We start from the raw sequence: 26,546 nt of genomic DNA, 5'->3' as shown, positions 1-26,546 counted from the left end.
TTTACAATTACAAGAACTGATAGAAGTAAGAACAAATGAGGAATTGAAATTAAAAATCAAAAACGGATACCAACATTTCTAGTTGCAAAAGCAGGTGCCCATACTTTATCCTGGATTGTGGACTGTAGTGAAAAGTTTTTAATCACATTTCCATCATATTTAGTGGAACATAGGTTCAGTGTGGTCACATTTTTTAACTAAAAGAAACAGACGCCAGATAGTTGATCGCGGTGATATGAGTATACTGCTGACAAATATAGAGCCAAATATTATCATTAGGATTGTTTTTAACATTACTGATCATTATTTACTATTTTATGTGCAATTTCTTTGTTTTCCTAATTTTAATAGCGTTATTAAATTTTCAGCGTGTTTTATGTTTACTTGCAATTTATGTTTATTTTGTCGATTTCAATAAATAGTTTTAAAATATCAGTTCCAAGGTGTCTAATTTCCTGACTTCAAAAACTAGATGCACAATAAAATGCAAATTTGTTTCTGTATCTATCTGTTCGCTTAAAAGTTGAGAATTGCTGATCCGATTTTCATATGATTTTCTTTCACATGTATCAGTTAGAGCCTTTAGGTCTTAGAAAGTAGTTTCAAAGGAGGTACTGAATAAATTTTTTTTTGGAAAAGGGGGTGGTAAGCCAAATAAGTTTGGGAACCACTGGTCTATAGTATATAAAGTTTAGCTTCAATTAGCTGACAGTTGACTATCTATCAACAGCTGGTATTAACATCTTGCGTGGCCTAGTCTTCAGTTTCTTGAAGTCTGCAGATGAGAGATAAGATCTGTAAATTAAAGATACCAAGAAATTATATACTTGGTTTAATCCTTTTCCAAGTATAAGCAAACATAGTTTGCACCTGAAGTATTTTCAGGACTAGGGCAACTTGTATAACGAAGCTAAGACTTCACATCACTTGCCTTAGTATCCCATAATGCAAAGCACGTCTCCTTGTAGACATGTATAATGCTATGCATTATGGGGAGGGTCATTATCCAGATGGGTTTCGACCTAAATTTGAAGAATGGCATGAGTTTTTAAATTGTATGTATGGGAATGGTCACTACCCAGGCTGGTTTCGACCTAAATTTGAGGAATGGCATGAGTTTTTAAATTGTATTTAAAAAAATGGGTGAAAAGGAATTTTTTTTTAATTTTGTTGAGCCTAGAATGAGTAACATTTACATGTGCTGATTGTATCAGTAATCAAGATTTCAAATATTGTATATAATATTTACAGATAATAGATAATTACTATAGTAAACTTGTAGAGACCCCAAAAATAGTTATATAGTTAATGATTGGTATTTAAGAATTGTACTGTTCTTATGGAACTTTAGTCAGGACTTTTTGGCAGGTTGCTGTAGTGAGTTGATTGCATGCAAATTAAATATGGGCCTTAATGTTGAAACAGTGATGCTGATTTTTTTGCTAACATGGTTGTTGATGCGGCTATGGCAGTACGAATATCAGATGGTAAAGGAGGCTTTAAATACCCCATTAAAGCAGTAAATGTTCTTAAAGCTCATGGCCGCAGTACTCGAGAAAGCATCTTGGTTCAGGGTTATGCATTGAACTGTACAGTTGCATCCCAAGGTAAGTTGTTTTTAGAATTCAAAATTTAGTGTTATTTTAGTTTTGTTAATCTGTATAGTGCAAGTATTCACAAATGAGAAAATATGTCATTGATATATAGAATGAGTAAAAGGATTGAACCCTACAGACTTCCAGTATTAGCTGCAAAGTTTAAGGATGAAGACTATCCACCATCAGAACATTAACAGCTTATTCATCATCAATGATGCCATTTGTTTATGAAGATCTGGGTTCAAATCCTGTTGAAAATGTGGGGAGGGGAGATTCTTATAAAAAAAAGTTTTTTTTCCCCTCATCTGAAAGTGTTAGCTCCTTTCATATGGAAGTAATAGAACTTTTTATCTTTTATAATAGACACAGCCTGCTTTCCTAACATTCTTTGCTGTTTTGGCTCTAATTCTAAAACAGTCATCCATCAAATATAATGTGAGAGAGAAAAAGCTGGCACCAAGTTGCAGAAATCATCAGGAACACTATAATATGAGGTCTTCATTAATAGACCCCTTTGCCATACCTGATAAGATGCTTTAGAAATAAAAGACAACCACTTTAATTCCTCAGACTTTTTCCATGACATTTGCTTAAAGATCTTTGGAAGAGGAGATCCCTGAAAGAGAAGATACCTATTGATCATCATTGGTGGCGTAAATACTTATTTCGTAATTGGCTGTGCCATTGTAATATTTCTCTATATGCTTTATTTTCTATTACTTTATTAGTTTATCTCTACTGCCTTTTTACTCTTTATCTTTTAATAATTTAACTTCCTACTCTTTATTAACTTTACTCTACTTTCAGTATTTTTCCCATACCTGGAGAACTCTGGAAATTTATTTAGATTAGTCGACTGTACCAACAGTGCTCTCCTTGTGGTATAAGATATAATAATGCTTCCAGAAGAGTTCACTCAGAATTTATCCTAAAGCCCTTCTTAACATGAAACAGTCTTAGCTAACATTGAACTCCTTCGCTCACAGGTTCGTGTTTATTTCGAAACAGTGCATTGCTTATAGATCAGGCGGCACACTTTGTAAACAAAAGAAACATATTTATTTACACTAAACTGTAATTATACAAAGTCATACAATATGGAAAGATTCTCTCTTAACTCCACCTTAAGCTTAAAACTTCAGCAATTTAACATTTAAAAAATGCACTGAGTCATGCAACATATTATCAACATTCAAAAAAAAAAACTATCAGCCCATTACAATTCAAGGAATATCATGCTCTGTTACTTGTAACTAGTAATTCTAACTATAACTGTAAACAAACTATTTTTAGACTAGTTATATCAACGCTTAAAGAAACTTATCAGCCCTTCTCAGACAGTTTTTACATATCATAAGCAAACACAATGAAATTAACTCGCATATTTTCTTTAACTCTATTATGCACTTGTTCTCAGTCCCTTGGCTTCTCATCCATTTCAGGTTTTGGGTTTCCACTCATAGATTCCATCAGCACAGTCGTCTCACTTGGAATCTATGAGTGGAAACGGGACCTCAACCTGGACCGCTGAACATGGCGAATCGACTCCTGAAGTTTTTTTCCCCGATTACCTTTATACAATTTTCTCAGGTCTCTGGACAAAGAGTCGAGGCCCTGAACATTCCCACGCAAAGTGACTTGACCTTCACGTAAAAGCTCACTTTTAATTCTCACCGAATGTGCACACTTAATCTTATTTTCAAAAAAAAGGCAGAACTACTTCAGAAGTATACTGCCATTTTACCACTGACCTTGAAGGTCTTATCAGGCTATCTCAAAGCACACTAAAATTTACTTACATTATATACAAATTCCATCAATACAATGCTGATTTCTAAGGCATTGCCTTTGAACCTTACAGTTTAGACAATTTCTGTTTTTGTACAATCTTGCATGTTAATTCCTTGGGGTTTTATACATGGGCTTTTAAATATTTACGTTGTTAATACAAAATTTAGTTAGGCTTGACCTCTGTAAAAGTCGATGCAAGAAAACGAAAATTTCTACTGCATTGAATTTTACAGTGGAATGCATACTACTCTTTTATTATACAGTTGAGAAGCTTCTGTGTAGTGTAGGTTACAAAAGTTGTCACCATAGGAGAGCAGTAGAGACAGCTATCGAAGAATTTGCTCTCTCTGAATTAGAAAGATTAATAGTGGAGAAAAAAAAAATTTAATGGCATGTTGTGAGAAGATATTAATTGGCATTAGTCAGGTCAGTCACCAGGAAATGAACAAGAGATAAATCCAAATCTCTCATCTGAAATCTTTATGAAAGGATATATGCCATACTCTGGCTTGCATTTAAACAACCCTAATTTAGCTTTCTTCTGTGGTAGAAAACGTGAAGAATAAACTGGTATTTAATTGTATTTAGATGCCTTGTGACCAAGTACAATTAAATATCAGTTTATTCTTCACATTTTCTGACACAGAAGAAGAAAGCTAAATTGAGGTTATTCCTTTTTACTCAACTTTGCAATTAGGAATTGAGGCAAACATTTCTAAGTGTTCAGAGTGGATACCAAAACTTGGCAGGATACATTGCTCAGTGAATGTTTTGTGTATATGCATTCTTGTAGCCTTACTTACTTTGGTGGATTCCAGACCAACCATAACCATAGAATACTGATTCAAAAGAGATTTAAAAAAAAAAAAAAAAATCAGTATTTCTAACCAAAGCTGGCTTGCTTAATGGTTAATGTTTATCCATTCTCCAGTAAGTTGTGGCTTTGAGTCCTGAATATGGATGCTTTAAGTGGGAGATGAATTTCATTGCCTAGTGCGAGAAATGTCTTGAAAAAAAGTTCCACATTTCAAGAGCAAGTTTTCTGAACTTTACATTTCTTTATGATTTAGAAAAATCTTTAGCCCTTCTGCAGTACTAATGTGCTGTAGGTTTACAACTTTTCATAGGTGAGAAATGCAGATATAGCAGTAATTAAGGTTCTTCTGTTTCAAAAAAGTGTAATTTTTTCCTCCAAAAGAAAATACAAATCTCATAAATATAATTTTGTGTTTTAAGCCAAATTGTCATTTAAATATTTTTGTGTTGAAAATGTAATTGCTTTCTGCATATATCCTCAGAGCAGAGTAGATTTTATTAATTAATTTCAATTAATTAATAAAATTAATTGAAATTAATGATGTCGAGAAATTATATTCTTGTTCAATCCTTTATGTGGAAGCCAATAAAGTTTGTGCATGAAGCTTCTACATGACTAGGCTACTTGTATATAGGGAGCCAATGACTTCACATTAATTTCCTTAGTATCCCATAATGCAAAGCACACATCATTTTGAGTGTATATAATGCATGCATTATGGGAAGGTCCACTTTCAACCTTTATTAAGGTTTCTTCAATGGGAGCTAGATCCAGAAGATATGCAAAGGTTATGTGGATGTTGTATATAACCTATATGCAAGTAGTAAAAGATGTCACACCCTACTATATAAATACTCAGGATTAGAGCTAGTTGTAGAAAATTTTTTCACTTTTTTATAAATTAAAGATTTCTATGCATTCACCATGAATAGATTTGCTTGAATAATAAATTTTATAAATAGGTTTTAATTTGTTCGTTTTTTTTTTTACTTATATTAGATGTATTTCCTCAACATGTTTTACTATTTATGTGGCTAACAGCATCTTCAGGAGGTTGCTTAACATGAGCAAAAAAAAAAAGTACAAAAAAATAAACGTTTTCCAACAGGTGCTGATATGTATAAATTGAAAAGACTGGAATGATAGTTTATCATGAGTATCATTAAGCATGTTACATGCTGTCTACACATTGTTGTGTAAACTCTGTATGTGATTACTGTCATGGGGAGAGGTTTTGAATATTCCACATATTATCATGATATCACAAATATCATGAAGAATCATTCCTTGATTTCTGTTTAGTGTGCCTTTTTGACCTCAGGGGCTGCCTGGAATAACCTGTCCAAGTAATCTAAGTAGAGCATGGAGGATGCTTGCCAATTTACTGTGTGATGTTTGAGGATGTGTGCTAAAAGTCCACTTTATTCTTCTCTTTTGTTTTCAACATCACCTATATGTTCTTTGTTGTGGATTTTGAAACGTCTCAAGGTTTGGCCTCCGTACATCTTTCCACCAGACCATAGAATCTATTATATGCAGAGATATTTACAAAATGGAACTTTGTCTTTAGGGGAGCATAAAAGCTTTGTAAAGTGTTAGCTGCCTTTAATATTTTGGCTATTTTTCTTGATGCACTGTCAATGTATTGGTATAGATACTACCTTTTGTAATTACCTTCTGGGTTATCACAGGAAATAAATTTCTTTAGTACTTTTTTTGAGTAGTTGTTTTGGAGGAGCTGATTAAACAGGATTTGACATTCTTGTTTTAATTTGATTTTATCATTTTTTGGTATGTTTAAAGTTATATTTTTCAAGGTTTTGATTATACTCAATTTTTATTGGAATAAGCTTGCTTGTAGATATCTGCCTATGTAGGTTTCTTTCCTATAGACTTCTAATGATAATCCTCCAGCAATGTTGTTGACAAGGATGTCTAGGAATGGTAATTTTCTGTTTAGTACTTCTAATGTGAATTTTATTTTTTAATGTCGATTATTCAGAAAATATACAAAACCTTCAAGGTTTTTGTGGGTATTTTTCCATGTGATAAAGATGTTATCAACATATCTCCACCATGGCTTTAAGTTTGCCTGAGCTATTTTTCCTTCATTAAGAATATTCCTCTATAATTCTCGCATCACTTTCTTTTTATTTATGATGAAAGTCTAGTCCAGTCATTTGGACTTGAGATCATCTCTCCAGTGGATCTATTTAGCTGCATTTCAGATTCTTGACAGAATTTTCTGTTTCAAGTAGAGATGTATTCCTGAATACATGTTTAATGGTTATTTTTTGACCCCTATTACCTCATTTAATTGTTTTTAAAAGCATATTATTTCCTGTGTAAATCCCACTTATAAGATTGTAATGTAATATATCAGAATCCTGGCTGAACTGGGATTTTCAGATTGTCTAACACATAGCTCTAGAAACCAGACATGGAACTTTTCATTTAGATCTCCAATAAGTTGATTTACCACATGCTATCACAAATGTTATTATAGGTGAACATTGAGTAAGGTCTTTTGTGAGAAATTTCATTGCTTGCAAATAAGTTGCAGAAATTTAATGCTTATTTCTTTTATTCTGTTGCAGTTGTGTGTGTCCACTCTAGGTACCATTATACATATCGCATTATTTAAGTTAATTTGAAACCAATGAAATTATAATCTTCAAAATTATTTCTCCCAATTCCCACTTACCCTCACCTTCCACTGGAGCACCTGTTTGTGGAGGAAGACCTAGTGGTGGGACTGGTCCTTTTAATTTTTATTTTTTCCTATTCTTTTTTTCCTGTATTCTTCATGGTACTTCTGAATCTTTCTTACTCTGTCTTCTAGACAACCACGACTGAGATCCAACACCTTGTGGCTGTTTTCCATGCATGACTCATGGACATCCAGAAAGATGATTGTGGTAGGTTTGCATTACTTTCACTCCTGCTTTGGCAAGGTGAGCATTTCTTGATAGTCTGGTCAGAATCACTCTACTAGTGGATGAGGTCTTGTTTTCTGTGATTATCTTTAGGTCTCCTTTCCTGGTCTGGTAATATGGTTCAAGCCTTACTGCAGTGGTGGTAACTCTAGCCATCCCCTTCCAAATGCATTTAATGCTTGCTGAATAATGGGCATCCATAATGTGGTTCTATGGTAGATAAGTAGTTGGGGTTCTCTGTTGCCGAACCAAAAAAGTCCCTTTGGACATGAATTCTTCATTTGTATTTTCCAGGAGCCTTCACAAAGCCACAGTCAAGTACAGATACCATAGATATTCCATTCAAATTAAACTTGACAACAACAAAGTACATTCTTGTTTAATCATATGCCCAAGCAGTTTGCAAATGAAGTCTCTGCATGACTATAGAGGTTGACTTCACATCAATTGCCACAATGCAAAACATGCTTCCTTTCAGACATGTATTGCCATGGGTTATGGGAAGTGTCACCACATCACTTTCACCCTTTGAGGTCTCATCATTGGGAACCATACCCGGAAGCATGCTAAGGTTGAATTAACGCAGAAGTTATGACCTGCAGACTTTGTCAAAGTCTTTGTTGAAGCAAATAAACTTACTTTATCATTTTCACAGAAATAGTTGTCACTTAAGTATGCCTAAAAATAGTCTTTGCCTAAGTGGACTAGTATTTTTCTCTACATTAGGAAATTCAATACACATACATCAGACTGCCATTCACTCATTTGTTATGCATGTAAAAGAGATTATGCAGGCATTTGGCACAAATGTTGACATGACCTGCCCAGTATATGATAGTATTCCTCCACAGGGCTTGCTCATCATCATGCAACCTCTTGCTGTACCAGCTAAAGAAGTTACATACTCCAGCCTGCCTGCAGCTTTTTAATTTGCACAGAGCAGATCACTCTTGATTTCTCACCTGTCTAATTGCAGTTCAAGATCTGAAATCCCTGTTCGATTTGCTGCCATTTCTCCTGACAATCTTGTCCCTAATCATTCCACTGGAATGCACTAACTGTACATCTGAGCTGCATGCCATTCAGGTTGCCCATTCTATACCTAAAGAAAACCACCACCAAAAATGTATGATATATACTGACTGAGTTCTTTTTAGGCCATTAATTCTATCTTGGTCCACATTCATTGTTTTATGATGTTCTACAATTATTGCATGAAATGTGAGGGTCCTTACTTCCGTTGTTCGATTGTGCTTGAATACCTAGTCACATTAGAATCAAGGGAGACTGCAGCTTGTACTTTTCTCCAAATACTTTGTCAGTCAGTCTCTGTATACTACAAACAGTTAATGAGCAGAAATTTAATCAGTAGCAGTCATCATGACAGGAAGCACTGACAAATTGTGTGAGATTAAGCCTGAAATAAAGCATTGGCATTCTAGCTGACATAGAAGCAGAGGAAGTTTTACTTGGTAGACTGCATAGATCAGTCATCTTACATGTTCTTGTCGTTTGAGAGCTGATGATCTGCATGTTTGAACATTGTAACTTGCCTTACCACATGCCATGTTTTGGAGATGAATGCTAATGTGGCCTCTGTGACCACATTAGTATCCATAGAACAGTCTTTCCTCAGGTAGAATGCTAAGTTCGATTCTAGTCGCCGACTAGAACTTTTTTAATATATATATATATTGTGCTTATTTACAAAGTCACATGTGAGTGCAGAAAACCGTACTATGGCCAAACGGAGAAATCTATCCTCCTATGTCTCGAGGAACACCAGAGAGACATAGGAGGAGGGCAGTAGCTCTGGTTCTCTTACAAGAGAACCAGAGCTACTGCCCTATCAGGCCATGTCTTGTTTTCAATAAACATGAACAATGAAAGCCGCCAACATGAAGTAAATTGGACAACAACTTCAAACCTACACATTTGCCACGATGAGGTAGAATGCTGCATTGTCGATTCAAAAGAAATGGCCTCAGGTAGAATGAAACAATAATCTCAGCTATAATTTGCCTGACTCTCATTTATACTATCAGATACTGGAGATCTCGTGGTTCCACACATGCACAAGTGTACAACAATAGAACTTTAACACGGACTATAGCTCAAGTTCATAATAACTGTAATTTACAGTCGAATATTATAGCTTTATAATTGTTAGATTCTCAATCTCAATTTGTTATAATTCTCAGATTTTTAGTCAGTTTATATAAAAATGAATATATATATATATATATATATATATATATCCTCTCCCGCTCAAATGTCAACCTCGCCTACTTGTTGTCCACCCAGCCTGTTCTAAAAGTACAAACAAGGCACTTGCCAGTGCCTTGTTTGTACTTTAGTTAAATTAGCCTTGTTATAATCCCAACAGGCAAATGCTAACAGATAAGCTTAGGTATTGATGGTTATTCATGACTTATTTTTTCACGGTATTAACAACACCACAAACACTTTTATCAACAAAGATGTTTTAAAACATCTTTGTTGATAAAAGTGTTTGTGGTGTTGTTAATACCAAAAAATAAGTTATATTTTTTGGTATTAACAAAAATAAGTCATGAAGAGCAAATGCTGTTAGAGTTGCCTATTCAGAGGCATTAGGTAGCAACCCTATCATTGGACTTGCCCAGCAAAAGGCTAGTAAACCTGTCCTGGGGAAAGTTAACATACTGTTCAAGTCTGAACCAAAGAAAAGCCAGATGAACTATCAAGGAAACGACCATGATTCAGGGAAAAGGTAAATGAAAGTGGAAGATGGAACATATAATGAAAATTGCAACTTGAAATGTGAGGAGCATTGCACACACACAGAAGAGGAACTTGGTGAACAATTAAACCAAGCCTGTGTGTGTGTGGTAACAGAAACAAACAAAAAGCAAAAAGATACCAAAGAAACAAATAACTATATACAAATCTGATATTAAATACTTAAGGAATTGACAGCGTATACTAGAAATATAAATTAAATAAAACCTTAATGTATACTTTCCAATATTTCGGCAACGTCATGTTGCCATTCATGGGAACTTAAGATAAAGACACGTGCACGCGTCTTTATCTCTAAGTACTACACAACAGCACATGAGAAACGAAGGGAGGAAACTACCGTTTTCCTAAAGTCCTGGTGGTTTTCCCTAGCACGCTATATTAGATGTTCTCGGCCTTTGGGCTGAAGTTCTCCTGATGTATGTTTCCCAAATTTGAGGCAGTCTCATGCATCCAAATTTGTTGAGTTTTGGCATGTTCCTAAGGGCTGAGGCTGAATAGTCTTTCATATTTGAACTTGCTGCAGAGTATTACTGTGGCTTTCTTAAACATAATTCTGTGGTGAGTATCAAGAGCATGGTCTGCAAGTCCAGAGTGGGTACTGGTGAAATCGGATGCAGTCCTTGTGTTCTGAGATTCTGATATTTGTCTGCCTGTTTGGCCAAAATACGACAATTTACAGCTGCAAGGGACCTGGTATACACCAGGTAGGTCTAGGGGGAAGTGGTTGGTCTTTAGTGGAACGGATAAAGGATACCAATTTCCTATATGTTAACAAGAGGTCAAGTCATGTTTTTTTAGGTTTTTGTTGATTTTTTTCCGAGTTGCCTCGGATGTAGGGAATGGTGATGAATTTAGAGTAACCTTTTTTGTGAAGGGGGGGGGTGGATAACTGGTTTTAGTATTTTTTTGGTGGGGGGGGGTAGCCGTTGGCTGAGAAAGTGTTAAGGATGTGATTTAGTTCAGTGGGTAGGACTTTGTCATTTGAACAGATTAAGTTTAGCCCTGTTGAATAGCGCCTTAATAACTTCATATTTTTGTGTGTGTTGGGGGGGGGGGGTAGGATTGTTGGTGAATGTATCTGCCTGTATGGGTGTGTTTTCTATAAACTGAGAAAATCAAGGTTCCATCAGGTTGGTGAGTGACTAGTGTGTCTAGGAAGGGGAGGCTATTATTTTCCTCATTTTCCAGGATGAACTTGATTCTGGTGGTGTTGGTTGATTAAGTGTATCAAGAAGGAGAGGAGTTTATCCGAGCCATGTGGCCAAATAGCGAGCACATCATCAACGTAGCAAAGTCATATGGTAGGTTTTTGTGGGGCAGAGTTTAAGATTTTCTCTTCAGAAGTCTCCATGAAGAAGTTGGCCAAGGGTGGAGAAAGTGGTGAACCCATGGCTGTCCCCTCTATCTGTTTGTGGAATTTTTCCTGCCAAACGAAATAGCCTGAGATTGTGAACTGAAATAGGGCTGAGATTTTTGGAGAAAATTTAGCTTGGATTAGCTCAAAAGTTTCTTTGAGGGAGGACATTTGTGAATAAGGAGGAGACATCAAAACTGACCATTGTCATTATTCCTTTAACTACGTAGAGTTAAGTATTTGTTTATGTTTACATATGAGTTCATTATTCTTATATTATCATAAATGACAAATCTTGCAGTTTGTGTCCATTTTGATACATGTATCTTCACAAATCTCCCTTTATGTTATATTTCCTGTTTCCTTTCTGTCATTTAAATCCTCTGCTAGTGACAAAAAAAGTATTTTATCTATGACTTTACGTTTTATTTTACGTCTGTTTTATCTGTGACCTTGCAGTTCTTTGTCTTACACTCTCCTTTCCCCTCTTCTATTGCATATGACCAAATTATTATGTGACCTCTTAATGTTTGAAGTCAATTTTTATTAGTCTTTCACAGTCCAGTAGTTATACAATATTGTTCTTCATAGATTTGTGTATCATTATACCTGCTTTTGCTCTCCTTTATTTATTTATTATTATTATTTTTAAACTGCTATAGATTTTATAGGTGTTCTCGGCCTTTAGACTGAAGTTCTCCTGATGTATATTTCCCAAATTTAAGTTTCCTAATTCTGTGGCGAGTATCAAGAGCATGGGCTGCAAGCCCAGAGTGGTCGTACTGGTGAAATCGGATGTAGTCCTTGTGTTCTGAGATTCTGATATTTGCTGTCCTGCCTGTTTGGCCAAAATAGACCAATTTACAGCTGCAAGGGACTTGGTATACACCAGGTAGGTCTAGGGGAAAGTGGTTGGTTTTTAGTGGAGCAGAGAAGGGATGCCAATTTCGTATATGGTTGGTTTGTAACAAGAGGTCAAGTCATTTTTTTTTTAGGATTTTGTTGATTTTTTCCGAGGTGCCTTGGATGTAGGGAATGGTGACATATTTAGAGTAATCTTTTTTGTGAAGGGGAAGGGGGTTGGAGGTGGGTAGCCATTGGCTCAGAAAGTGGTTAGGGCTATGTCATTTGAACAGATTAGTTTAGCCCTGTTGAATAGTGTCTTAATAACTCCATATTGTTGTGAGGGGGGGGGGGTAGGATTGTTGGTGAATGTATCAGTTATTGACTACATTATTGTAGATTTTAAATTAGACGAATTAATCCTAGAATTAGACATAGAAGATCATGTACTTAAGATTATAAAAATGATTTATACCATACAGAAAATGCAGCTGTTTAACTCTGAGACTTCTGAAGTGAAAATGAAAAGAGGAGTTAGACAAGGTTGTATCCTTTCACCAAATCTATTTAATATCTATAGTGAGACACTGATGAAAAAGATTGAAAAACAAAAAAATGAGAATTAGTATCAATGGTATAAAATACAACGATCTTAGATATGCTGATGATACCATTCTAATAGCAGAAATCAGAAACAAATTACTGCAGCTACTAATTGAAGAAGGTAAAGAATTTGGATTAGATATTAATGCAAAAAAAAAAAAAAACAAATTTATGAAAATCTTAAAAGAAAGCAGATCCGAGCCAGAAATATTCATAAACAATATGAAAATTGAACATACAACAGAATACAAATATATAGACACCTACTTTACTGCAGATGGAAAGCAAGATAAAGAACTAAAAATAAGAACAGCCATAGCTAAAGTTGCATTCTGAAAAATAAAGATCTGCTCAGAAGTTCTGTGAGTATCGAGACAAAGAAAAGAATGATAAGAACATTAGTGTGGCCAATTTTCACATATGGAAGTGAGACTTGGATATTCAAGAAGAGAGTAGGGCAACAGATAATGGCCTTTGAAATGTGGTGCTATAGGAGAGCTCTGAAAATCCCATGGACAGAACATGTGACAAATACAGATGTCCTACAGAGAATGAGAACAAACACAGAGATCTTTATTACAGGAAATGATCCAGAGAAAGATGAGATTGGCAGGACATGTACTGAGAGGTTCAGCAGGTCAGAGGATATTAACAGTTTTAGAAGGGAAAATTATGGGAAAAGGATCAAGAGGCAAAAAACGAAGGACATGGCTTGAAGATATAAGATCATGGACAGGATCACATTGCTATGCAGAAACAAAAAGGAAAGTCACCAACAGAGAGAACTGAAAGGACATGGTGCTGCACCCTCTCACTGAGGAAGCTACGTGAAGAAGAAGAATCCTAGGTGTAAGAGCAGTTTTGAATTAAACTCTGATCAATTTATGGTACTGGCAGAAATTTGAGAGAGTAGTTATCCTTAAACGTGTGGACAGACTTATGTGTTCGTCGAACATGTTGTTTATTATTTTAACGGTATAATAGAACACAGAAACTAAGTAAATAATTAATTTATTGACTTGATGCTGATATTTCGCTGGTATTATAACCAGCATCTTCAGAGCACAAAAACACTGTTTGTCACAATACGCGAGACTAAAACAACATGGTGTACTTAACCAAAATTGTAGCAGCAACACAAAGACTAGAGTCCTGATTTTGGCGCCCTCTATCTGAAAAAAAAAAAAAAAGAAGCTATCATATATTACTAGAGTCCTAGAAAAGTGCTAGTTTTTTCTTAATATGACTGTCTCCCAGATCTTCGGCAAGTTAATACAGCCATATTTGTTGAGATTTGGAGTGTGTTTTAGGGCTTCTGTCGCCTCTAAGAACAATCTCTCTGATTTATATGGGTTTCTGTGTAGTACTTTTGTGTTTTTCCAGTTGATCCTGTGTGCAGGGGTATCCAGAGCATGGTCTGCTAGGCCCGACTTCCCATAATGATATTTCCGGACGTATCGTTTATGTTCGCTGATGCGGATATTCACAGTTCTTCCTGTTTGACCGTAGTAGGCTTGATTGCATGAGCAGGGTACTTGGTAGACTCCTGGATGTGATAAAGGAGGAATGCTGTCCTTGGGTGAGTGGATGAGGGTGGCTAATTTGCTACATGGTCTGAATGTGGTGCGTATTTTATGTTTATTGAGGATTCTTGAGATCTTTTCGGATGTGCCTTTAATGTAGGGGATGGTGACTGTTTTGTTGTAGTTCTCTGTGGTGGATGGTGGGAGGGGTTTCTTAGGAGTGTTTAGTATTTTGTTTATTTTTTGTGGATTGTAGCCGTTGGCCAAGAAGGTGTGGCGTAAGTGAGTCAGTTCAGCAGTCAGAGCCTTGTCATTTGAACAGATTGCTCTTGCTCTATGGGTTAGCGTTTTTAATATGCCATATTGTTGAGAAGGATGATGGTGTGATTGTGTGTGTAAGTATCTGCCTGTATGTGTGGGTTTTCTGAAAACGATAAGGAACCATCTGGGAGACGTGTGATGAGTGTATCCAGGAAGGGCAGACAGTTGTTGGCTTCCAGTTCCATAGTAAAGTGGATTTTTGGATGTTGGCTATTTAAATGTGCTAAGAATGTTTTCAATGTCTCAGGCCAAATAGCAAGCACATCATCAACATAGCGTAGCCAAAGTGTTGGTTTGAGAGTGGCTGTTGCTATAAAAGAGCTACACAACAACAGCCAGATTACCATAGCAAAAGCAGACAAAGGAAATGCAACCGTGGTGATGGACACTACTGAATATGAAAACAAAATGCACACACTATTACAAGATCAGTCAACATACAAAATTATAGATCGCAATCCTACCAACACACAAAAGAATAAGGCACGAAAATTATTAAAAAAAGTCACTTCCTGGCCCAAAGACACAGTTAACAAACTCAAACCTTTCCATGTTAAAACACCGAGGATCTATGGATCACCAAAAATTCACAAACCAGGCCTACGCCCAATTGTGGACAGTATAAATAGTCCCACATACAAACTGGCTAGACATTTAGCGAAGCTACTAGCCACTCTCACTAACAATTCTCCCTCCTTTATCAAAAATTCAGCACACCTAAAAAGCATCTTACAACACCTCACCCTAAAAAGCTCAGACTTAATAGTAAGCTTTGACATCACTTCACTATTCACAAATGTACCACTAATAGAAACCCTCAATCTACTGAAGTCACACTTCCCCCCTGATATATTTGAACTATTCAAATTCACAATACATGCAGGATATTTCACATGGAAAGGGAAAATATACAAACAAATTGATGGGACAGCCATGGGCTCCCCCCCTAGCCAACTTTTACATAGAACACCTGGAAAAACAAGCAATCAATACAGCCACTCTCAAACCAACACTTTGGCTACGCTATGTTGATGATGTGCTTGCTATTTGGCCACATGGCCCTGAGACATTGAAAACATTCTTAGCACATTTAAATAGCCAACATCCAAAAATCCACTTTACTATGGAACTGGAAGCCAACAACTGTCTGCCCTTCCTGGATACACTCATCACACGTCTCCCAGATGGTTCCTTATCGTTTTCAGAAAACCCACACATACAGGCAGATACTTACACAAACAATCACACCATCATCCTTCTCAACAATATGGCATATTAAAAACGCTAACCCATAGAGCAAGAGCAATCTGTTCAAATGACAAGGCTCTGACTGCTGAACTGACTCACTTACGCCACACCTTCTTGGCCAACGGCTACAATCCACAAAAAATAAACAAAATACTAAACACTCCTAAGAAACCCCTCCCACCATCCACCACAGAGAACTACAACAAAACAGTCACCATCCCCTACATTAAAGGCACATCCGAAAAGATCTCAAGAATCCTCAATAAACATAAACTACGCACCACATTCAGACCATGTAGCAAATTAGCCACCCTCATCCGCTCACCCAAGGACAGCATTCCTCCTTTATCACATCCAGGAGTCTACCAAGTACCCTGCTCATGCAATCAAGCCTACTACGGTTAAACAGGAAGAACTGTGAATATCCGCATCAGCGAACATAAACGATACGTCCGGAAATATCATTATGGGAAGTCGGGCCTAGCAGACCATGCTCTGGATACCCCTGCACACAGGATCAACTGGAAAAACACAAAAGTACTACACAGAAACCCATATAAATCAGAGAGATTGTTCTTAGAGGCGACAGAAGCCCTAAAACACACTCCAAATCTCAACAAATATGGCTGTATTAACTTGCCGAAGATCTGGGAGACAGTCATATTAAGAAAAAACTAGCACTTTTCTAGGACTCTAGTAATATATGATAGCTTCTTTTTTTTTTTTTTTTCCAGATAGAGGGCACCAAAATCAGGACTCTAGTCTTTGTGTTGCTGCTACAATTTTGGTTAAGTACACCATGTTGTTTTAGTCTCGCGTATTGTGACAAACAGTGTTTTTGTGCTCTGAAGATGCTGGTTATAATACCAGCGAAATATCAGCATCAAGTCAATAAATTAATTATTTACTTAGTTTCTGTGTTCTATTATACAGTTAAAATAATAAACAACTTGAGAGAGTAGTATAATTTCTTTTTTCTAGCATGATCCCTCCTTTGAGTCCATGACTCCCTGGAGGTCCTTGTGATAGTATTACATTCAGAAGTTAATGGCAGTTTCTCTCCTGGTTAGGTTAAATTTTGTTTTGGAATGATAGAAGGGTGAGAAATTATTTTTTTGTTTGCATGCACACACACACAGTAAACAGTGTGCTTGAAGTGTCATTTGTTTTTAAAGTAACATTTTTGGATAAGGAAGAGACACATTATCTTAATGATTGAGTTTCCAAATTTTGAAGTTTTATCTGATAAACTCATGTTTGTTTAGTGGTTCAGTTATGCAAAGAAAGAATTAAATAATTTAATACTTCAAGTATTTTGTCTCTATTAAAGACATTCAGGTGGGGGAGGGATTCATTCAAAATTGTAAGAAATATACGAGCAACACAAAATGAGGTGAAACTTAGTAAACTGTAGTCCCAGTAATGAAGGTAGTCATCTATGAGCACTAGTAAAATGCTCAGGAATTTGTTCCCCGTTTCTTTTGTGTGTGTGTTGGGGGGGGGGGGGACTTGAAAGTTGTTTTTTAGCATAGCAGTGTAGATTATTAAAAAAAAACAAAACTTGCATTTGAAAACTGGTTGATGAATAGTAGTTTTTTCCCCTTTTGGTTCTGTTGATGTTCAAAAATGGTCTGCTAGACATGAATGTCTGTAGTCATGATTACATGTGTACTTCCAAACAGACGTTAGCCGATGTTAGTCTGCCTATAGCATATCACCTGGCAGAAACAAGAACAATCAATTTACAAACGTTGTCAAGCCTTATTGTTTAGTTTAATAAAGATCTAATTCTTGTTAAGAAACTTAGTCTCCATACTGGAGGTTAAATGGAAGATTTGCTAACATTTGACATTGCCTAGGTGACATCTAATAGAAATATTAGATGTCACCTAGGCAATTTAATTCCCTTGGGCATTTAAAGGATACCTATCTGATGTCTCCAGTAAGCAAGGGTGGTAGATATACACACCAGGTTAAAAAAAACAATTTACCACTTAATGACTAGCACAAATGCTTTTTTTTTTTTTTTTTTGTTAGTGGTTGATTGAATACTGATAGATTATACATTTATATAAACTCATATTTCAAGAAAATTCTATATACTACCAACTCATTTTTATTTATTATAGCCATGAATAAAAGCATCACAAATGCTAAGATAGCATGTTTGGATTTTGGATTGCAAAAAACAAAGATGCACCTTGGGGTCCAAGTTTTAGTAACAGATCCTGATAAATTAGAGGCTATTAGACAAAGGTAAACTATTTTCATTCTCCTCCTTTTTCCAGATTATTAGAAATATCCAATTTGTCTATATATAAATATTATTTTCTACCATTTTTAGAAAACACCTTTCTTCATAAAATGAAGTAGTTAATTCTTTTTCATTATACTTTTTATCTCTAAAAGGAAACCTGCTAACTTTGTCACACAGCTTATTTGAAGTTCATAGTTATTGGTTATTCAGCATAGTTAAACTCCATTAAAATTTGTTCTTTATAATACATTTTTCTTTCCCCACACATGAAAGGCAGACGAGCCTATAGCAAAAACAGATGTGTGTGGGAAGGGTCAGGAATAGAGTAATCTGTTGATATTCTTCTTTAACAGTGGGAAATTGTAGTCCTTTTGAAATGCATGGGGAGGTTGTTCCACATTGAGGCGGAAGGAATGAAATATGACTGGGAGTAGCAGGTTCAGTGAGTATGCAGTTTGTAAAGGTATAGGATGTTGAGCAGCTGGTAGTTCTTATACATACATCTTGGCAGAAATGGGAGGCATAATGGATGCACATAGTTCTGAACAATGGCCATGGAAATATCTGTAGAAGAAATTGATGTGAATTCTCGTAGACATGCTTATACGTTGGTTATGCATTACTAAATCACTTAAGGAATTGAACAACATAGATACGAATATAAATTAAATTATACTTTAATAAATATTTCCGATATTTCGGCAACGTCATGTTGCCATCTCCAAAAGGAACTTACAAAAAAAGGCACGTGCACGTAGACACTACAAAACAGTAACTGAGAATGAAGTGATGAAGCTGTTGTTCTCCTAAAAGTCCTGATGTGCCCTCTAGCGGGCTAAGTAGGTGTTCTTGGCCATTGGGCTGAAGTTCTGCTGATGTAAGCTTCCCAAATTTGGGGCAGTCGCATACAACCAAATTTGTTGAGGTTTGGAGAGTTTCTTAGGCTGAGGCTGATTCCATAAATAGTCTTTCGAATTTGTATTTGCTACGTTGTATTACTGTAGCTTTCTTCCACTGTATTTTGTGGTGTGTATCCAGAGCATGGTCTGCAAGACCAGAATGGCTGTACTTGTAAAAACAGATGTAGTTCTTGTGTTCAGAAATTCTGATATTCGCTGTCCTGCCTGTTTGGCCAAAGTAAGACAGTTTACAACTGCAAGGGACCTGGTATACACCAGGTAGGTCTAGGGGAAGTGGTTGGTCTTTAGTGGAGTGAATAAGGGATGCCAATTTTCTGTAAGGCCTGTAACAGGAGGTCAGGTCATGTTTTTTTAAGATTTTGGTTAATTTTTTCCAAGGTGCCTCGGATGTAGGGAATGGTGATGGATTTAGAGTAATCCTTGTTGTGGAGGGGGGGGGGGGGGGGTTGTGGTTTGTAGGTTTCAATATTTTTGGGGGAGGGGTAGCCATTGGCTGAGAAAGTGTTGAGGATATGATTTAGTTCAGTGTTTAGTGCCATGTCGTTAGAACAGATTAGTTTAGCCCTCTTGATGGTTATTGTTTATTTATTATTCTTGATGGTTATTCACTCCATATTGTTGTGTGTGTGTGTGGGGGGGGGGGAATTGTTGGTGAATGTATGCCTGTATGTATGGGTTTTTCTATAAACTGAGAAAACCAAGGTTCCATCAGGCTGGTGGGTGACTAGTGTGTCTAGGAAAGGGAGACTGTTGTTTTTCCTCATTTTCCAGGGTGAACTTGATTCTGGGGTGTTGGTTGTTTAAGTATGTTAAGAAGGAGTGGAGTGTATTAGAGCCATGTGGCCAAATAGCGAACACATCATCAATATAGCGAAGCTATATGGTTGGTTTTTGTGGGGCAGAGGCTAGGGCTTTTTCTTCTTCAAAGGTCTCCATAAAGAAATTGGTAGAGGGTGGGGGTGGGGAGAGTGATGAACCCATGGCTGTCCCCTCTATTTGTTTGTAGAATTTTCCCTGCCAAATTTTCCGATATTTTGGCAACATGACATTGCTAAAATATCAGAAATATTTATTAAAGTATAATTTAATTTATATTCGTATCTACGTTGTTCAATTCCTTAAGTGATTTAGTAAGAAACTGATGTGGGAAAATGGCTGAGGAGTGTGTAAGAGATATCATTAAGAGATAAATATGCCAAGTAACTATATTCTTGGTTTAATCCTTTATCCATGTGTAAGCAAACAAAGTTTGCATGCGAGGTATCTTCACTACTGTGGGCTACTTGTATATAGAGGCTAATGACTTCATATCAGTTGCCTTAGTATCCCATAATGCAAAGCACACACCCCCATTTTGGAAGTGTGCTATGCATTATGGAAAGAACCACTACCCAGACCAGAGCACCTTTTGACTAATTTTGCTTCAACTTTAGTATCTCTTCTGGGTCTGGCTCCCACTGTTGAGACCTCAGTAAAGGTTGAAACTGGTCAGGGCAGTGGTCTTTCCCATAATGCAGAACATTATGTACTTTCAAAAGGGAGGTAGTGTTCTTTGCAGTATAGGATCTCTATATACATGTAGCCCAGTCATTAAGATACTTCATGTTCAAACTTTGCTTACACTTGGATAAAGGATAAACCAAAAATATAATTTCTTGGCATCTTTAATTTGTTGTTTATATAAATCAGAAAGTGGGAGGATGAAATGACAGAGTCCTGAGGACTGGCATTGACAGGAAAGTTTGAGGAGAGAAAACTGGCAATCCGTTTATATAATGATGAAGGCAGTCTAAATGATGGTAATATTGTTGAGAGTCCCTTGATGCCAGATCCTATCAAAAGTTCAGGATATTGTTCAGTATCCTACAAATCTTAATTACTTCCATCACTGCTTGGGAGAGGAGCTTTGGTTGTAATCATATTTGATTAATTTTATTCAGGCTACTGTCATTCCAAGTAAACTTGCGCTTTTATTTAGAAATACAGTTGATTCTATCACTATGACAAATACCATATCCACAATGCTATTATAAAGAAAATTTACCAAGCGACTGTCCACTGTAACCAATTATGTAGTCCCATGAGTTTGTTATATTGGTAGATGACATAACCTTCTCTACTAATGTAGCTATTTTTATTTTCACAATTACAAAATTACAATATTGAAGATTTTAAAAATAAAAATCTTTTTTATATATAAACAAGCAAATTTCCTTGTTACTATTAACAAATAATATTAAAGAAACAAAAAACAATTTGCTCAGTGAGAAAATGTTTATTGATTTCTTCAACTTTGTTGGGAAGTTGTGCAATTTTTGTGACACTGTAATGGATATTGGAAGTTTTTTCCACATGGTTAGACTAAAATTAAAGGTACCAAGAAATTCTTGGTTTAATCCTTTATCCAAGTGTAAGCAAACAAGTTTGTACCTGAACTAATTTCAGGACTAGGGCAGCTCTTATATATAGGACACTAAGGCGAGTGATGTGAAGTCATAAGCTTCTATACATGAGTTGCCCTACTCCTGAAAATAGTTCAGGCACAAACTTGTTTGCTTACACTTGGATAAAGGGTTAAACCAAATATATAATTTCCTGGTATCTTTAATTTACTGTAATGGATAATGTTTTCAATATTAAATAGAGAAATAGCTGTTAGTTTGATATCTAACAATTGAAATATTACTTAAATATAAATTTTGAAATTAGAGAAACCTCAGATTTTTCTAGTAAGAACGTTTTGTACTTATCAGGAAATTTTTTGAAATTATAATTTTTCATCAATATTTCTATTTTTGATATGAAGCAGCATATTAAAATGTTTAATGAGGTATTTGTTACAAGTGGTATTATTTCGAACTGTTTTTTATAGAAATTAAAATTATAAATAAAATTTTTCGTAACTTTTAATAAAGAGAGAAGACATGAAAATATGTATTTTGGGAGGGAGGTGGGAGCATTAAAATTTCGAAATCTTTAATTTAACCCTTAAAGTAATATCTTTTAGCCATGGAAACAATTTTGAACCACCATGGTCAATGCCCAATGTAGCAAACCCATTAGAGACTAGAGAAATTTTAAGGAAAAAAGACTTCTCCCACTTCCATTCTCAAGAAATCAATACCCAAGAAGATATTATCATTCGTTTGGGTGACTATGGCATCATAAACTTTTCCAAGCTAGCAGTTCATTTCCACCATTCACTAGGCACATTAATTGATCTTTAATTTTAATGCTTCTGCTTAGATAATGAATGAGGATAAGCTGACAGTTTGGGATTTTGTCAACTAAACAGTACTCTGTTGTATTGGCTTAAACCAAAAGACATTGATGGCACGAGATGAAATGTCATGCCATCTGGGTTATTACTCTAGTAAACAAATCTCCTGCTAGACAATTTCCAACTCAACATCAGAAGAAATCAAGATAGGTACCATCAGTATAACAAACATTAATGGAAAACTAGTTCATATTGACATAGTGTTACAAAGACAACTGCAGATGATTCTTCTAAGTAACGATAGGTTGTTATATATATGCATAATTAAAGAAATGAAGGAGCAGCTATAATCAATGCTTAACACGAAAATAATCTCAAATGGCAAGCTCAAATAAAGTAGCTTGGATGAGCTTCAGAATGGGGAAATCGATAACCTGTGTCTGTGGTCCCACAGAAGGTTCTAAGGCATATAAAGAAATTTGGTCCTTGTTGAACATCTAAACAGCAGAGTAGGAATACCAGGCATATAAAAATATTTTTGGTAAAATTTGGAGAGAAAGTGCAAAGCCAATAATGGTACATACCTGACAATTTCTGCTTAGGACATGGACTAGTCATTATCAATACCATGTTCCAACGTAAAGATGTGCACAAATTCATGGAAAGAAGACACAAATGTCCCATTTACTGTTGATATTGTTGATAAGATCTTCAAACTGGTTCAAGCGCAACTATATACAGAAGTTTACAAATCATTTTACGAAGTGATCACCATTGTTTTGAGTGGTAAAAATGAGTTTCATGTTGAAAAGAAAAATATGTACAAAAGTTTTAAGAAGAATTTGATATTGAGCAGCTTTTAGAGATGAAATTTGGGCTCAAAAATACAGTCATCCCTCGACTTATTTTATTTTTTTTTCGTTCCATAAGTATACTATCATTTTAATTTTTAAACCTTATTATAAAACTGTACTGTGCATTACTGCCATTACAAAATAGGAGAATAATCACCCAGATCTTCCTCCACAATCACATCTTCATTAACTTCCCTATTGGAAGGACAGGGTGTGGCTCCTCTTGTGTAACCCCCTTTTTTTTTTGCTGGAAATGTCCAACGTGCTTTGCTTATTCCTCTTCATCATAAATTTGTTTATAGCAAGCAAACGCATTATGTACTTTCCTTTCTACTGATAAGTAGCGCTCAACATTGGGGTCCATGTCTTCAGACATTGAGAACATCGCTAACCTCAGAGAACATTTCTGCAAGACCCTTCACTGTGAATTGTTTAACTACCTCTTGTTTCTCCTTTCCATCTTCCTTTTCTCGTTCTTCCTCTTCTGCAACATGCTGTTCCTCCAGTTCAACGAATTCTTTGTTGGTCAAGTCAACTCTTCAGGAGTACTTTCTGTCAGTTGTTTGTTAGTCCCACTATTTCTTCACTCAATTTACAAAGGTCTTCATTTTTTCAAAACTTCTAAAATCCTTCACAAACCTTTTTAATGTCTTTTTCCATATGCCACTCATACACTGAGAGGTCACTTCATCCCAAGCCACAGCAATATTTTAAATATCATGATAAATATTGAATGCTTTCCAGAATTGCATGAGAGTGATAATTTCCTTCAGTGGCAGAAATGGCTTGTGAAAAAAGTTCTCCATAGATAATATGCCTTAAACACTTCAAGGACTCCCTGATCCATCAGTTGGGTCAATGAAGTAATGTTTGTAGGGAGAAATATGACCTTGATCTTGGGGTGAAGATCATCGATATAAGGATGACTTGGAGCATTATCTATAATTAATAAAATTTTAAATTCTACATTTTATTTCTCACAATAGCTTTCCATTTCACTTGCATAACAGTTAAAGCATCCTCTAACAATTTTTGAGTCATCCACAACTTCTTATTGCTCCAAAAATGAACTGAAAGAGTATGCTTCTTAATGTTTTTGAAAGCTTTTAGATTTTCACTGTACCATATCACAAATGATTTCAGTTTATATCCAGCCACATTACCCCCTAACAAAATCATAATACAGTCTGTGAGAGCTTTGAAACCGGGCATAGATTTTAGCTTTTTGTGGATGAATGTCTGTTTGCATTTTTTCCAAAAGAAGGAAGTTTCATCCATATTAAATATTTTCTGTGGCAAATAATTTTTCTCCATAATAATTTTATCCAATTTCTCCACAAACTTCTTGGCAACCTTCTCATTGGCACTTGCAGATTCATACATTTTCACGTTATGCAGCGCAAAACGCTGCTTGAATCTCGTGAACCAACCAGAAGCATTGAATCGTAGTTGTAATTGGGCCTTCTTCTTCCTTCAACATATTGAAGAGGCTTAGTGCCTTAGCAGTTATGGTCATAGTGCTAAGGAGGTATGCACTTTTGATTCAGGTCCTCTACACGTTTTATTTATTTAACAACCATTCTATACATTCTATTATTTAACAACAATGCATCCTGTGCTACTGCACAGGATGCATTGTTGTTAAATAGAAACCTTTTTTTACTTTACTGGCTTGTATCTTGTTCGAAAGTAGTCAAGTGTTATTTATTCCCTTATGGAATCACAGACTTATCTTCGAGTGGATGTAACTCGAACGGACATAAGTCCAGGGATGACTATAAATATTATTCAAGAAAAAATTAGACTGAAAACAAGAAGCAAATCTCGGCGACTCAGTGGCAGACTGAAGACAGTTAGAGATGCATGTTGTGAGATTTATAAAGGAAGTTAACACTAGCAGTCATGGAAAACAAATAATATATCAAAAGTTCATTACAAGTTTATCAGCATGTGCTGTGAGAGATTCCAGAGAAAAATATATGAAAGTGAAACAGGATGTAAAAGTGGGTAATCAAAAAGTTAAGGGAAACTGGTAAGAATGTAGAAAATAACAGGAAGCTGGCAAAATGTTCTGGTAGCTATTGAGCTTGGAAATGGAGGGGAAAATACTGTTTGAGGAATCGGGTGATAATGGTTGTAGGTAAACTGAAGATATTGTACATGTCTGAATAATTATTTTGAAACATTACTAAATGAAAGAGGTGACAGAACAGGGATTGCAAATATGCATGTAGAGTGCAATCAGAAAGCACACTGATACATGAGGTTGAAATTCATAACAAAATCTGGAATGTGGCAAGGCATCTGAAGTAGATGTTTGATCTGAAATTATTAAATACAGTAGTAGAAACATTAGTGACTGCACTGCATAATTTAAAAGCTTAGTCATAAAGTTGAAGTCTAGATAGAGCAGGGCTCATAGTTACTACATACTCCTCTTCGTGCCTCATGGCACATAAGGCTGAGATCCATTTCTTCCAGAAACCACTGTTCTGAGTCACCAGTTCAGTTTCTCTCTTCCTCCAGCTAGTCATTCTTTGCCAAGTTAATTTAGGCTTTTCCATTTTTCTGGGAGCAATGTCAAAGCCAATTTAGGAATTTCTCTGCTGTCCGTTCTCATTATATGTCCAATCCATTTCCATCCCCTACCCCTTTTTTTCCTTCATCGGTGATTCTTTTTGTATAGTCAGCTTATATATGTAATCATTTGTTGGGGCCAAAATATTTTTAATATTTTACTCAGACATTTTGTTTGAAAACTATTTAATTTAGCTTTCTATTTTTTGGTCAGCTACCATGTCTCTGGTCCATATTAATAATACTGCCTTAACATTGCTATTGAAGTTCTTTATTTTTGTTTTATTATGATATTTTGAAGATTTCCATTTATTCAGTTTTCTGAAAGAGTTAGCTTATAGTGGACTTATAGTCTATAAGTTCACTATAAGCTGAAAGTTTATTTTTCACTTGGTTAGAGTATAATAAATTTAGTTTAATCCTTTATCCAAGTGTGAGCAAACAAAGTTTGCGCCTGAAAGTATCTTCAGGACTGGGTTAAGGTGGTACACACCAGGGCAACTCGTTGCAAAGGTGGAGTAAGCTACCAACAATCCTATCTCAGTATCTCCTATAATGCAAAACACATCTCCTTGCGGATATGTCTAATGTTATGCATTAAGGGAAGGGCCACTACCCAGACTAGTTTCGACCTTTATTGAGGTCTCTTCAGTGGGAGCCAGGCCCAAGTGGAGATATCAAGCAGAAGCATTAGCAGGTCATCTCCACCTATAGGAATTGCCAATTGGTGTGCCACCCTTTTTTAATAATTTACTCTGGATTTAGAGAAGGATGTTGAAAGTTTATTTTTCACTTGGTTAGAGTATAATAAATTTAGTTTAATCCTTTATCCAAGTGTGAGCAAACAAAGTTTGCGCCTGAAAGTATCTTCAGGACTGGGTTAAGGTGGTACACACCAGG

At 35.8% G+C, this 26,546-nt stretch overlaps 1 protein-coding gene across 1 annotated transcript in view; it reads left to right on the top strand.

The window, feature by feature from the left end:
* Nucleotides 1-26,546, top strand: part of CCT1 (chaperonin containing TCP1 subunit 1) — a 151,027-nt gene that overhangs the window by 70,336 nt on the left and 54,145 nt on the right. Inside the window, exons 6-7 of the mRNA XM_090410855.1 lie at nt 1,426-1,607; nt 17,948-18,074. Coding sequence (XP_090266981.1) covers nt 1,426-1,607; nt 17,948-18,074 — 309 coding nt within the window. The remainder of the gene's footprint in view (nt 1-1,425; nt 1,608-17,947; nt 18,075-26,546) is intronic.

Source organism: Typopeltis vanoorti, chromosome 21, assembly GCF_054136105.1.
Source record: "Typopeltis vanoorti isolate ZY-2024b chromosome 21, IOZ_Tvanoo_1.0, whole genome shotgun sequence".
Classification (NCBI taxonomy): domain Eukaryota; kingdom Metazoa; phylum Arthropoda; class Arachnida; order Uropygi; family Thelyphonidae; genus Typopeltis; species Typopeltis vanoorti.
This window is presented reverse-complemented; position numbering and strand designations above follow the sequence as displayed.